At 48.5% G+C, this 14,677-nt stretch overlaps 1 protein-coding gene across 1 annotated transcript; it reads right to left on the bottom strand.

Annotated features, from left to right (window-relative positions):
- Positions 1-6,044: 6,044 nt before the first annotated feature.
- SERPINA4 (serpin family A member 4) lies at positions 6,045-13,440 on the bottom strand. The gene is given in 6 exon segments (XM_069559703.1): positions 6,045-6,242; positions 7,181-7,292; positions 7,294-7,332; positions 8,577-8,850; positions 12,790-13,182; positions 13,185-13,440. Coding segments are annotated over 6 exon segments (1,263 nt in total). The 5' UTR covers positions 13,432-13,440.
- Between the last annotated feature and the right edge of the window lie 1,237 nt (positions 13,441-14,677).

The following is a 14,677-nucleotide window of genomic DNA, read 5'->3' as shown; positions in this document are numbered from 1 at the left end:
CTTAACAAGGGGAAACTAGGTCTCATTTGTTCAGGCTTTGTTTTCCATCCATTGTGCCATGTGATGTAAGCAAGAGTCCTTCATCTCATAACCAAGAGATTCCCAAACTATGCTTTATAGGAAGGAAATTAGTGTTTGCTACCTTTTGAGAGTCTCTTGCAAGAATAAAGTCCCACACAAGGATATCAAACCAGTCAATCCTAAAGGAAATCAGTTCTTAATATTCACTGGAAGGACTGATACTGCTGCTGAAGCTGCAATACTTTGGCCACCTGATGCAAAGAGCTGACTCATTGGAAAAGACCCTGATGCTGGGAAAGAGTGAAGGCAAGAGGAGAGGGGACAACAGAGGATGAGATGGTTGGATGGCATCACAGACTCAATGGACGTGTATTTGAGCAAATTCTGGGAGATAGTGGAGGACAGAGAAGCCTGCCAGACTGCAATCCAAAGGGAAGCAGGAGGAAATAAACAAGGGGATGTGGGGCCTTGGGCCCAGGAACTCCAGAAGCAAACTCTGCTGACACGACACCTTGATGTTGGCCCAGGAAGACCCATTTTGAACTTCTGACCTCCAGAACCATAAGAGAATAAAACTGTGTTGCTTTACCCCACTCAGTTGGTCCTAATTGGTTACGGCAGCAATGGGAGGCTAGTGTAACACCTTAAAATGGGTTTCCCATGAAAGATGGGACTAAACAAGATGCTGAAAAGACTTCTCCAGCCCGTGTGTATGTCCGTGGAGGCACCCCAGGTACCATGTCCCAGGCTTACATTCTAGGGACTAGCTTGAGAATTTGAGGAACGGGGCAAGCCGTGACTCCCCATTGCCACTCAGAAGGGTTCTGAAGGAAGGGGGGCTGGGGGCAGGGACACTTGGAAGAGAAAGTTCTGAGGGTGTCTCAGGGCACAGATTAGTCTGCTCTGGCTACCAGAACAAAAGACTACAGACGGAGGGGCTCACACAAAAGAAACATGTTTCTCAGTTCTGGCGGCTGGAAGTCCGAGACCAAGGTGATGTTTGGGTTCTTTTCTAGTGAGATCTGCCTTCCTGGCTTGTGGATGGCGCCTTCTTGCTGAGTCCTAACACAGCCCCTCTGTGCCTGTGTGGGGGCAGAGAAAGAGGGAGAGAGAGAAGAAGCAAGCTCTGGTGTTTCTTCCTCTAATAAGCACACTAAGTGCTATGAGATCAGGATCCCATCTTTATGACCTCACCGAACTTTGATTACTTCCCTGAAGGCCCATTCACCGGGGGCTCAGGCTTCAATATGCAAACGTCTGGAGGACACAATTCAGTCCACAACAGCTGGGGTGAGACAGTAGGATGAGCCAGTGGCCGGGATATGGGGATTTTAAGGACCGAGTAAGTCATGCTAGATTAATTTTTCCATTGACATCAAGAGCAACGAAGAACACTATTCCCAATAGGTGAGTTTCACCCTGGGCAGAACCGAGTTCTGTCACCCCCGAGAGAGTGTGACAGTGTGGAACAGAAATGTCTTTCAGTGGGGGCTCTTACTATTCCACCTTCTCGGTCCCCATCACTGTCAGCCCGCTTTACCTGCTCGGGCCACTTGCCACTTGCCACTGGCAGGCAGGTGGAGTTGTGACCCTGCTCCAGGGGAGAGCTGTGGTAAGAGATAAGATGAAATAACAGTAGTGAGTATTTGTAGAACAGCAAAGGTAGATGCTTTAGACACAGTAACTCATCCAGAGTCTACTTATGGGTTAGGTGCCTCATCTCCATTTCACAGGCGAGGGAACTGAGGCAGAGGGAGGGCCCAAGTCCCACATTAGGTCGTAGGTCCAACTGCATTTCCTTGAAATTGAAGACTTAACCACCAGCATTTCAGAAGGTGACCTGATTTGGAAATAGGGTCATTGCTGATGTAATTAGTTTGGGTGAAGTCATTTGGAACTAGGGTGGGCCTTTAATCCAATATGGCTGACATCCTTGTAAAATGGGGAGATCTGGAAAGATATCCCCACACAGGGGGAACACCACGTGAAGAGGAAGCAGAGATCTACAAGCCAAGGAAAGATGACAGGGAACCCCCAGGAGCCAGGGGAGAGGCCGGGACAGATGCCCCCTCATAGCCTCAGAAGGAATCAACTCCACCATTCTGCCATCACCTTGATCACGGCCTGCTGGCCTCCAGAAGGGTGAAATAATATACTTCTGTTGTTAAACCACTCAGCTGTGGTCCTTTGTTAGAGCAAAATTAGTGCACTAACCAACTCATGTACTCAGTCATGGGTTGAGTCCAGGTTTGAGCACAAGCATTCTGGCTCCAAGTCCAGTTTCTGTGCTCAGATGCTCATGGCCTCTTGGTAACTCCCTGAAAGCACTTGTCACTGTGCCTTGCTTGCTGCAGATGTTCAGAGCTTGGAAACCATTAGGCTTAGCTCTGCTCTGGCTCAGAGAAGGACACTTCGCCTTCCCAGGCAGCCAGGGATGGAACGGACACCCTCCTGCCCTTCACATGTCCACACATTCACAGGCTCCGTCAGAGCCGGGGGTTCCCCGGCCTGGATCTTCTGGGGATCCCATGTCCTCTGCTCCCTACCTCTATAGGTGCTACGGGATTATGTACCCACTTACAGGTGCAGAAACTGAAATCCAGAGAGGTAAGAGCTTGCCCTCAGTGCAGGCGACAGAGACGCTGGGAATGCAGACTTTCTGTCTCAGCCCAAGTTTCAAATGCCTCTTCTCGCATTGAGGAAATCCCCCTGGCTTCCTGGCTAGTGGCCAGTCCACTCTGTTGAATGAGAGAATGAATAACCAAAGGAACCCGCGATGCTTCTCTCTACACCTGCTTATGAGGGCAGGGCAATTCATCCATCCACTGGCATCCAGGTCCCCCAGGCTCCACCACGACACTCGTGACTCCCTTGCCTCCCTCCACTCTCCAATTGCCAAGTGCAGAAAGACTGTGCCTTTCTTGCCAGAGGAGAATGACAGAAATCACCAGCATACCCGCCCCCTCCCAACACTGAACTCCATGCCCACAGTGTGCCTCGCAAGTAGCAAAACAAGGGTCACACACAGCCCTGTGGATCTTTTTTTTTCTTTTTTTAATGCTCCAAAAGGACATTTTGAAATCTGAGAAGCTGGGCTAAATATTTACCCAATCAATCCCTGGGGTGTGTCAGGGGGTGGTGATACAGAACAAATAACATGGGACCTTGCTCAGGGTACAGCCTTTTCCATTCATTCATTCAGTCACCAGCTATTGGTTGGGCCTGAGTCACGTGCCAGGCCAGACGATCAACACTGGGGTCAGGTACTGAGGTGAGTGAAGAGAATGCAATGTGAATAGGGTCCTCCCTCTGAGACATTCCATCTAAGAGGGGCCAGGGTTGACCCAGTGGGAGGCAGAGATTAATGTCAGGCAGCCATGTTTGATGGTAGCAAGACCGTCTGCTTTAGGGACAGCAGGAGGTACTTGTTGGAAATCCTAGTAGATTCTCAGAGATGGGGAAGGGAGCGTTCTGGGTGATAGGGATCTGAAGGGACAGAAGCCCAAAGGTAGGAAGCTATGGGCAGGCTGGGAAGACACTCAGACTTTCCCTGAGTGCAGTCACTGGGCGAGTGAGGGCAAGAGAGGGGTGGGGGGCAGGAGAGGCAGGCAGGGGCCAGATTGGTGGGGGGGCAGGGCTTGACTACAGTTGGAGGAATTTGAACTTTATCCTGGAGACAATAGGGAGCCATTGAGTGCTTTTGAGCAGAGGAGGGAATGAGATGAGCTTAATCAGAAGAAGAAAGCATCACTCTCAAGGGGACTGCACCCCTCTCCTCCCCTTCCTCCTACCAGAGCTTCACTTCCTTACATCACCCCAGCAGCTTCATTGCCATGGTAACCCCAGGCCTGCATCTTCTTCCAGGCTTGTCTGGGAAGAAGACACCCACCCCCTGCTGCTGTAGGGGCAGACAGGGGAGTGAGTCAGCCTGGGCTTAACTATCTCTTGCCTGGCTGTTGAAAAATAGAATCCAACATCCCAGCAGGTACAGGTGGAAATGGACCAATCAAACCGGGGTTGGCAAGAACAGAGTGAGGTCCTCGGGGCCTTGGAGGACTTGGTGCTGAGCACTGGCAGGCCCTTGACTTTGTAGCCCAGAGCTGGTGCGGTTAGTGCTGGGCTGGTGTTGCTGAGATATTTCCTCCTATAGGATCTTCTCTCTGTTGGTGACGCCCGAGGCCATCAGCTGTGTTTCAGAGGAAATGAGGGGAGACCCCCCAGAAACTTCTGCTCCTCACTCTGTTCCCCATGGCTTTTTCCATCAAAAGTCTGTCTCCTGCTCCAGATATTGGCTTCCTAGCTTCCTGCCACAATCCTATTCCTGCCATCGTGGCATTATTTGGGCCAAGGACCAGGACCAGGTCACACAGTCCCTGGACTATTTTGATTCTTGAATAATCGTCAGCTCCATGTATGGCTCTCAGTCTATTTTTCTTCATCACCAGTGAAAACTCTGGTTTTGTGGCTGTGAGACCTTCTGCTGCCTCTGACACTCACCATCAAAACAAACAAACGAACCAAACCCACTAGACCTTGCCCAGAGAAATGCATTTGCTGGAAATTATTGAGGTTTAGGACAAACACAGTTAGGTCCTGTCAGCCTGCCTCCTCCTTTGGGAGGGGGAGAGGTTTATTCTTACAGACTCTGAGTGGTCCCTCCTCAGAGGCTTCACCTCACAAACTCAAAGATGGTCTAGAGCTGGGCCACTTGTTGTTGTTCAGCTGCTAAGTCATGTCCAACTCTTTGTGACCCCATGGCCTGCAGCACACCAGGCTCCCCTGTCCTCTATCTCCCAGAGGTTGCGCAAACTCATGTTGCTATCTAACCATCTCATCCTCTGTCCTCCCCTTCTCCTCCTGCCTTCAGTCTTTCCCAGCATCAGGATCTTTTCAAATGAGTCAGCTCTACGCATCAGGTGGACAAAGTATTGAACTTTCAGCTTCAGCATCAGTCCTTCCAATGAATATTCAGGGTTGATTTCCTTTAGGATTGACTGGTTTGATCTCCTTGCTATCCAGGGAACTCTCAAGCGTCTTCTCCAGCACCACAGTTCAACAGCATCAATTCTTCGGCACTCAGACTTCTTTATAGTCCAACTTTTACATCCAACGATGACTGAAAAATCATAGCTTTAACTAGATGGACCTTTGTCAGCAAAGTGATGTCTCTGCTTTTTAATACTGGGCCAGCTAACATTACCGAGGTGGGGACACTGAAGTCCAGAGGGGGAAGGACCACAAACGTCTCAGAGCACCTCGATGGCACAGCAGAGAGGGGAAGATAGGCCTCTAGACCCCTACATCTCACGCTTCTCCTTCCTGTGCAGCTCAGTCCATGGCCATGGCAACCTGCTCTGAGAGGGATACTGGCCACATCCCCGTGACCACAGGTGGGCGGGGCCTGAGCTGCCCCTGGAGACTGCTTGCCTCCCTGAGCCTCCATCTCCAGTCTCGGTAGCAGGTGCCTTGGTGGGCACGCTCCCTGCCAAGGCCTTCTGAACCCTGGCTCTGAAACGGCACCTGCCCTGTCCACTGGCTGCCCACACCACTACCGCTTACCCCACACACACACCTCGTGAACTCACTGGAACTTGGAACATCTCACCACTGTGTCTGGGACCAGGTGTACCAGGGGACCACTGGCAAACCCCAGAGGGATGGAAAAGGGATGCATTGATTGAGTATCCACTATATGGGAAGTGCTGAGCCAGGCTCCCCATAGTCATCATTTCGTTTAATCTGTATAACTACCCTGGGCCGTGGGGGTGGTGGTGGATGTTTCCACTTTCCAGGGTAGAAACCTGCTCAAAGAGGTTAGATGATCTGTGTCTGGGGTGACACAGCCCTAAGGAGCTGGGTGTCCAGTCCACACCCTTCAGATACCACCCACATCCTTCACCAACAACTTCTGCCCCGGATCCTCAGCATCTTCTGTATCCTCCACTCCAAGCCCAGAGCTTCTCACACCTAGCCCTCCAGGCTATGTCCTCCTGCTTGTAACAGACAAGCCAGCCCTAGGAGGGCTATGGTTTTGTGGGGTTGACCACTTTTCCCAGAAAGAAGATGCTCTGGGCATTGGTGGAAAAGATCACCACAAGGAAGAGCTGGTTAAACCAAAGGGCTTGGTGGTTGTCCCAGGGCCAAAAGGTGACAAAACTGCTGGTGGCCCCTGCAGCCTGAGTGCCAACTTCATCCACCTCCAGGACAGCCTTGTGGAAACTCTGAAAGGGAAATGACTAGTGTTAGCTCTGAGAGAGCATGTGTGTGTTAGTCGCTCAGTCATGTCCAACACTTTGTGACCCCATGGACTGTAGCCTGCCAGGCTCCCTCTGTCCATGGGATTTTCTAGGCAAGAACACTGGAGTGGGTAGCCATGCCCTTCTCCAGGGATCTTCCTGACCCAGGGCATTGCAGGCAGCTTCTTTACCATTTGGGCCACCAGGGAAGCCTGAGAGGGCATGAGTCAGGGCTTAGGGAAGCCTGCAGGGACCAGAGACCACTCAAGACCAGAGCCACTTGTTGGGATAACACAGCAGGGATTTCTACACCAAGGGGAAGGTCACTGAGCTAATGATCCCTTATTTGTACAACAGCGATTACATACAGCTGTGTGTCTATGCTCTTTTAAATCTGCTTAACCATCCTGTGGTGTCAAGTTCTTATCTCTGTTTTATAGATGAGGAAGGTAAATCCAGAGGGTGGGCAACTTTTCAGTGTTTCATAAGAGGCAGAACTGAAACTTGAACTCTCAAACCCAAGACTCTACCCTCTAGCACAACTTTATCTTACATAACTGAGGTTATGGGTCCCTTTTTGCACCTAAGAAATGTATGGAACAACACAGCCTCATCTGCATCCTTCCTCTGTTTCTGTCTCTGCGTTTATCACTCTTGTTGCCACCATCTATGACTTGACTGGGACCGCTCTCTGAGGGCAGGGGCCTGGTGGCCCTGGATTCCCAGCATCGAGAACCATACCCAAGCACATGGTGGGCTACTTCTTGGCTCCCTATGCCCAGGGATTATTGAGTAAACCTCGGGCTCTGAGACTTCATACGGTGGCTGGGAGAGCACCCAGCACGCAGCACCTTCCAAGAGGTAAAAGTTCCCTCCCCACCCCCACCAAGGTCTCCAGGGGTTGATACCTATGGATGACTTACCTTGGGCACCTGCAGGTTTAGCTGTTATGTGATGCCAGACAAGTCAGCCCGCTGCAAGAACAGGTCTGTGATGCCCAGCTTGGGCAAAATCTGATCTAATCTACAAGAGCCAGAACTTGGGGAGATACAACTTGAGCTTCCTGTAAAAATGGCTGAAAGAGGCAGTGGGTTAAAACACTGGACTCTTGAACTAGCCAGGGGTCCCATCTGGGCTTGGCTCTTCTCAAGGGTACTCGCTCCCTGCCCTCACTCCATCAAGTTCTGTGCCATGCCCTCAGTGAGTGCTCCCGGTGACTTAAAGCCAGGCTCCTTTGACCCCAGGGTCAGCCATCTGCAAGGCCTCCTTCCTTTGGCAGCTCTTCTAAGCAGAGGTAGTTTTCTGCACACATGTCAGGGGATACATGTCTCCTCGTGTGGCAGTTTTGCCTTTGTCTCTGATGGGGCCAAAATCAGTCCTGAATATTCATTGGAAGGACTGATGCTGAAGCTGAAACTCCAATACTTTGGCCACCTGATACAAAGAACTGACTCATTGGAAAAGACCCTGATGCTGGGAACGATTGAGGGCAGAAGGAGAAAGGGATGACAGAGGATGAGATGGTTGGATGGCATCACCGACTTGATGGACATGAGTGTGAGCAGGCTCCAGGAGTTGGTGATGGACAGGGAAGTCTGGCGTGCTGCAGTCCATGGGGTCTCAAAGAGTAGGACACAACGGAGCGACTAAACTGATGGGACCCCATGGTTTTCACTTGTTCGAAACCGGTGACTTCTTTGGATAGAATTCCTCTACCACATGAGTTGTGTGAGTTTCCCACCCCAATATGGCCTTGGCCTGAGGTCCTTTTTTCATGTGTGTTTGAAGACTTTTCTTCCTCATAGCCTCAGGGTGATGTGAAAGCTTCCTTGCTACTTCCTGGGGTGGGTGGGTGGGGTTTTCCTCAATGCCTCTGTAGCAGAATGGTCGGCATCGTGACCAGAAATCTATTCATTCATTGCACAATGTGGACCCTCAGAGAGCCAGTGTCACTTCCTCCTGGGCGTGTGCAGTACAAGTTGTTGTTATTTAGTTCTGTCTGACTCTTATGCGACCCCATGGACTGTAGCCCACCAGCCTCCTCCATCCACGGGATTTCCCAGGCAAGAATACTGGAGTGGGTAGTATAAGGGCTACATCTAAACCCAGGATTCCTAACTCCTAGTCTGGTTCTCTTTTCACTGATGAGGGCAAAATTTAGATACAATATTGGCAATCCTTATTTAAGGAAACCCATGGAAAGTCTTGGAGAAAGTAAGACTTCTTCCATAATCTGGTGCTCTGCCAATTTGGGGCACTGGCTCTTGTTGGAAGGGTTCACAGTGAAGACTCAGCCTGCACCATGCCCTGATGGATTACCTCTTCCGGAGCAAGTTGCTCCATCTTGTTAGCATCTTGGGAGTCAAAACCTCTTCCACCTGCTCCATCTTCCCTTGGTTAGGAAGGATAAAGAGGGTTGCTGTGTTTCCTTGGTAATCCGTCCACAGCACCAGGCAGGGCAAGTACCTGTCGTGAAGGTACCAGTGGTGCTGGGTATCCTGCAGCATCGTAGGCACCTTGATGGTGGTGTCCTCATCAACACAGAAGTTGTGGGGAGCGGTCAAGAAAGGGATGAATGGTTTCTCCCACAGAGCTGGAGGGAAGAAGGGAAGAGGGTACCAGGCATCCGTGCACCAACAATCCCATCCTCCATCCAAGAAACACATCCTCCCAACCATCACTCCAGGCCCTTATCTTACCATCCCATCAGTTCAACACTGGACCTGCCTGGGGCATGGATCTGGGGGCTCAGAAAGATTCTAAAGAGATCCAAGAGGATACCCAACAAGATCTTTTCATGTCTTCACCCATTACTTGAAATTGCTGGACTTCATTTTGTCAACCTGGTGTTGTGCAGTGGTAGCTCATTGTGGTTCAGACATGGCCTTACTCAGTTTAAAGTAAGATTGAGTACTCTTTTGTGTTTATGGATCAACTGGTGGCGCTAGTGGTAAAGAACCCGCCTGCCAGTGCAGGCAGATGTAAGAGATGCGGGTTCAATCCCTGGATCAGGAAGATGCGCTGGAGGAGGGCATGGCAACCCACTCCAGTACTCTTGCCTGGAGAATCCCATGGACAGAGGAGCCTGGCAGTCCATAGGGTTGCACAGAGTCAGACATGACTAAAGCAACTTAACACAAGCACGTGGAAGTTTATTTTTAGTTTTGGTAGGGGGTTGTTCATTTGATTTTAGCTTGGTGCCAGGTCACGTTTTTGACCCATATTTCTATAGGGCTGTTTCTTAGTGATTTGCAGCTCTCTGAACACTAGTTGTCTATCAATTCTGTATGTTGTCAGTGTTTTCCTCCTCCCTGACTTGTCTTTTCACTTTCATAACGGTGTGCTTTGGTGACTGAAATTCTCCACTTTAACAGTGAGCGTATCAGTTTTTTCCTTTATGGTTAGATCTCTGTGTCCTGCTTAGAGACATTTTCCCACCTCCAGGTCCTGAAGATACTTCCCTCCACCATCTACAAGCTTTGCTCTTACCTTTCGCATTTAGAACTTTACGTCACCTGGAATGAATGCTTACTATCAGTAGGAGGGAGGTATACAAAATCACTTTTTTCCCCCCATGAGGGTACTATCCCTACACAACTTAAAAAAAAAAACTATCCTTTTTCTCAACATTCTGTCATGCAGGCTTTGTCAAATATCAGATGTTTGTATATCCAAGGGGCCACTTCTGGGTTCTATTCCAGCCTTTCTATTCTGTCCCCTTGGTCTACCTGTACCACACAGTCTAAATTAATATAGATTATAACCGGTCTTGCTCCCCAGCAGGCAGGTTCTCCCTTTTTAGCCCTTTGCTCTCTCACATACATTTTAGAATCAGCTTGTTAACTGGCACCAAAAATAATCTTTTAAAAAGCTGTTAGGAGGGACTTCCCTAGTGGTCCAGTGGTTAAGAATCCATCGGCCAATGCAGGGAACACAGATTCAGTCTGTAGTCCAGGAAGATGCCACGTGCTGCAGAGCAGCTCAGCCCACGTGTCACAACTACTGAGCCCTCACACACTACCATCCACGCTCAGCAACAGAGAGAAGCCTGTGCACCCCAACCAGAGGGCAGCCCTCACCTACGGCAACTAAAGGAAGCCTGTGCACAGCAGCGAAGACCCAGTACAGCCAAAAACAAACAAAAATTTACCCCCAAAACTGTTGGGATTACATAAAAAATTTAGATCAGTTGGTGGGGGGCTGACATCTTTAGCACATCAAGTCTCCCTATTCCTAAATTCAGTATACTTTTTTTTTTTCAATTGCCCACGTCAGTATCTCTCAACATAATTTTATCTACAAAGACGCTGCACATCTCTGGTTTGTTTTCTTCTAGGTACTTTTCTTTTTTGAAGATAAGCCACAGTCATTCTACTCTCCACACCATGTGACCTAGACTGAGGGCTTGGGGCTACATTTATATCCCCAAAGTGATGGGTAAACGTGTCAGAGGGCAGGCTATTTCCCTTCTATTTCTGGAGAGCCTTTTGCTTTGTGCCACGAGCACTAACCCAATTGGAAAGAAGGTTACGGGAAGAGAGCATCAAAAACTTCATTATTTCTGGCCAGAGATTTGGGTGTGGTGATAGTGTATATTATACATGTAAATTATATTATTTTTTCCAATTGAATGGAGTTAATAGAATATTGTACAGCCACTGAAATGAGATCTAAATAAGTTTTTCAAAAGTGTAAAAATACACACACACGAGTGCATGTGAAAACTGATAACATCTGAATAAAGTTTATTTATTTTTATAAATAAAATAAAATTTTATAAATGAATTCCTGGTTTGCAACTGTATACAATTATGTAAGATGTTCCCTGGGTGGCTCAGTGGTAAACAATCTGCCTGCAATGCAGATGTGGGTTCAACACCTGGATTGGGAAGATCCCCTAGAGAAGGGAATGGCAACTCACTGTAGTATTCTTGCCTGGGAAATTCCATGGACAGAAGAGCCTGGCTGGCTACAGGCCATGGGATCGCAGATAGTCAGACACAGCTGAGTGACTAAACAAGGGCAGCAAATGTAAGATATTATCCAAGGGAACCTGAGTGAAAGGTACATGGGACCTCTCCGCACAACTCAGCAACTTCCAGGGAATTTATAGTTATTACAGAATTTAAATTTTTTTTTTTAAATTTTCAATGATGTGTAAAAATTCTACATGTGAAATGCAAGCAATGACCAGTGTGGCTGAATTGTTAGTCTGGGGCTGTTTCCCAGACTGTGTTTCCTGTAGATTCAAGGTGGTCACAGCATGAGACTGGGAGTCAAATGTGAAACAGCCCGTTGAAGGCAGACAAGATGATGGACAGACCAGAGGAGGTGTATGCTGCAGATACCCATGCTGTCCTCCAAGTTCAATGTCCAGCTCCTCTGTGGTGCCCAACTGTGTCCCCAGACCACGGCCTGGGCCTCTTCCCAAGCTGCCCCTATGTGGAACCGATCTGGTGGCTGGACTTCCAGAGAAGTTCCAACTTGCCCACCAGCTCCAGTGCCTTTTTCTTTGTCCCTCCAAAATCTTCCTCCAGACCTTCACTTCCCTAGTCCCTCCCACAAATACTGCAGGTCTAATTCCTAGGACAATCCTCTTTCTCTTAACACTTACAGTCACTCTGCTCCCTGGATGGCACCCTAAGTGATACACACTGTCTGAAACTGTCCCCCCTGTGATTTCAACTCTATCAACATATGTGTATAAATAAACGACTGGAAGGAATTAGGCTCAATAATGCTGGTTCGCTCAGGAAGGCAAGATTATGGACAACTTCTATTTTTCCTTTAATACTTCCATGTATTTTTATACTTTGTATTATGTTTTTATACTTTTATGTATTTTTAAAGGTCTTCAAAATTATTGTCATTAGAGTAATTACAAATGCTATATTTATTGAGCATGTCTAATGCTCAGAGATCTGCAACCTTCTTTTGCAATGGCTCAGAAAGTAAACATTTTATGCTTTACTGGTCATTCTGTCTCAGTAGCAACAGTTGATCTCTGTCTTGCAAAGGCAGTCAGAGATAATACGTAAATGAGTGGGTGTGGCTGTGTACCAATAAATCTTTATTTACACAAACAAGTGGTCTGTTGGATTTGGCTGGGACCTAAAGCTTGCCAATCCCTTCAGGCCCTCCTCTAAGGAACATATAAATATGTGACATCATTTGATCCTTAGAAACAAAACTTGAAGCAGGGACTCATATCCTCACTTCAAGCAAACAGCCTGCTGGATTTGCACTCTTGGTAAGGGGTAAAGCATTGATATGAATTCAGAAGATGTTTGTCACACATACATTGCTGTTATTAAAAAATAAGTAAGAAAACCTGTCTAAAAGTATGAAGGGATGGAAATCTTAATATTATACAAACTTAAATATCTGATGCTCTAACATTAAATTTCCTGAAGGCTGCTCAATGTATCAGACTCAATCCATCCACTTTCTGTTTTGATGGGTTTCTCTTTGACATGTGAGACTCAATAAGTTAGGGGGAAAGGGAAGACGTGGGATTCACCAACACACTGACCTTTGAAGTACATGTAATTCACCAGCATCATCATACTATTGGCATTGAGCTTGCTAACCAAATTCACAACCTTCCCCTGAGTTTCCTCCCTAATGTGGTGGTTGATCAGCTGGGTCATGATCACAGAGTCTTTGAAGTTGGTGCAGAAGAGTCTAGACTCACAGAAGGTTGCACAATCCTTGAGGAATCTCAGAAGAAGCAGTTTCTCAGGGCTCAGGAACAAGGCATTGCCCATGCATATCTATAGCCTGTTGCCTGGGAGGTGGAGAGTGTGCAGAAGGTTCTGGAAGCCTTGGTGGTTGACGAACTCTGATACCTGTGTAAGGTTGAAGCTCAGACCCTCCAGGATCTGAGTCCTGCTGTGTGAGCTGACCTCCAAGGACAGCACAGCTAGCCTGCGGAGATGCTCAGAGGGGTGAAGATACTGCCCCTGGGGGCTTGGAAAGCCAACAGGTGGTGGAAGCAGAGGGCAAAGGTGGTGTTGCCTGGGGTGATCTTGAGGCTAGAGAAGCCTTCACCTGTGCTGGGAGCCTGACGGGGGTGGTGGGCATGACCCTGGCCGTAGTGCATGAAATGCAGCTGACCTTGAGAAAGGACTAGGCGTCCAGCCAGAAGGAGGAGCAGGAAGCTGGCCAGATGCATCTTCTGTGCTCTCAGGTTTGTAGGAGAAAAGAACGCGCCCAGGAAGCTCCTCAGTGGAACATCCCACCCCTCAGAGAAGGCTGTCAGAGGGCAGGGCCCCAGGATGAAAGTGGTCCCTCTGCTCCTACAGACTAGCTTGAGGGGGACGAGCAAACACCCAGCACCTCCATGCATGAGATGCCCTGGCATCCTATAGCCAGACTTCAGATTTACAAAGCACAGGGCTCCTTGTCCACCAGCTCATTTCCTTTCCCGTCTCTGTGAGCTCTGCATGGTACTAGACTCCATTCTCATTGCAGAGACGGGGTAACAGAGGCTCCCAAAGGGTCTTGTCTACAGCCAGACCACTCTGAACGCACCTGATCTCGGCCCAAAGTGTCTCAACCAAGTCATCAAACTAGTTAATATCTTAGCTAGAACATAGGGCTCTGGACTCAGCCTGGGTTGTCTTGTACCATATGAGTTTATTTCCTTAACCCAGTGACCCATCACATCAAAGCCGCTAATCAAGGGCTATGCTAGCATTGACTCCACAAACATCTGTGGTATTCTTTAGTTTGCAAAATCACTTTTATGCTATTTTGTTTGACCCTCTTATCCATGTAGAGGTAAACAGAATTGGTATTCTTAACATCACTGTACAGATGAAATCACTGATGCTCAGAACATGATTTGTCCAAAATCTCAGGACTAAAATTGGTCCCTTTGCCTAATGAACTTAACCTGCCCCAAACAGGATGCTAGATTTTCTCCACCAGATCTTCTCTGCTCCATCACACATCCCTACCATTATCTCGTTATCAGCCTCCAAACCCGGTTGTCACCCTTTATTACCTGTCTGGCCTTCCTTCCACTCCCACCCCATTCAGTCTCTCAGCCCCTCTACCGCTATGACCCTTATTCAAATCTCTGTTATCTTTTTCTGAGACCAGAGGTCAGAAAACTCTTTTCTTCAAAGAGCCAGATAGCAAATATCTTTGGCTGTGGGGACCACACAGTCACTGGCTCATCTGTTCAGTTTGCTGTGCTCACTGGGGGGCGCTCGCGACACCCCTCCCTTCTTCTCACACACTCTCCCAGCTTTGCGGTGAGATTACACAGAATTCCCCTCTGGCAGGAGCTTTTCAAAAGCACCTGGAGCCGGAAGATCTGGGTCCCCAGCTGTGTGTGGCTGGAGAAGGTTGTTCTGAGTCTGAGCACAAGTCCCCCCACCCAGGGCCACAAAGAGGAGGGTGCAATCATATGT

Source organism: Ovis canadensis, chromosome 18, assembly GCF_042477335.2.
Source record: "Ovis canadensis isolate MfBH-ARS-UI-01 breed Bighorn chromosome 18, ARS-UI_OviCan_v2, whole genome shotgun sequence".
In the NCBI taxonomy this organism is placed as follows: domain Eukaryota; kingdom Metazoa; phylum Chordata; class Mammalia; order Artiodactyla; family Bovidae; genus Ovis; species Ovis canadensis.
The sequence above is the reverse complement of the archived record's forward strand: the minus strand, read 5'-3'. Positions and strand labels throughout refer to the sequence as shown.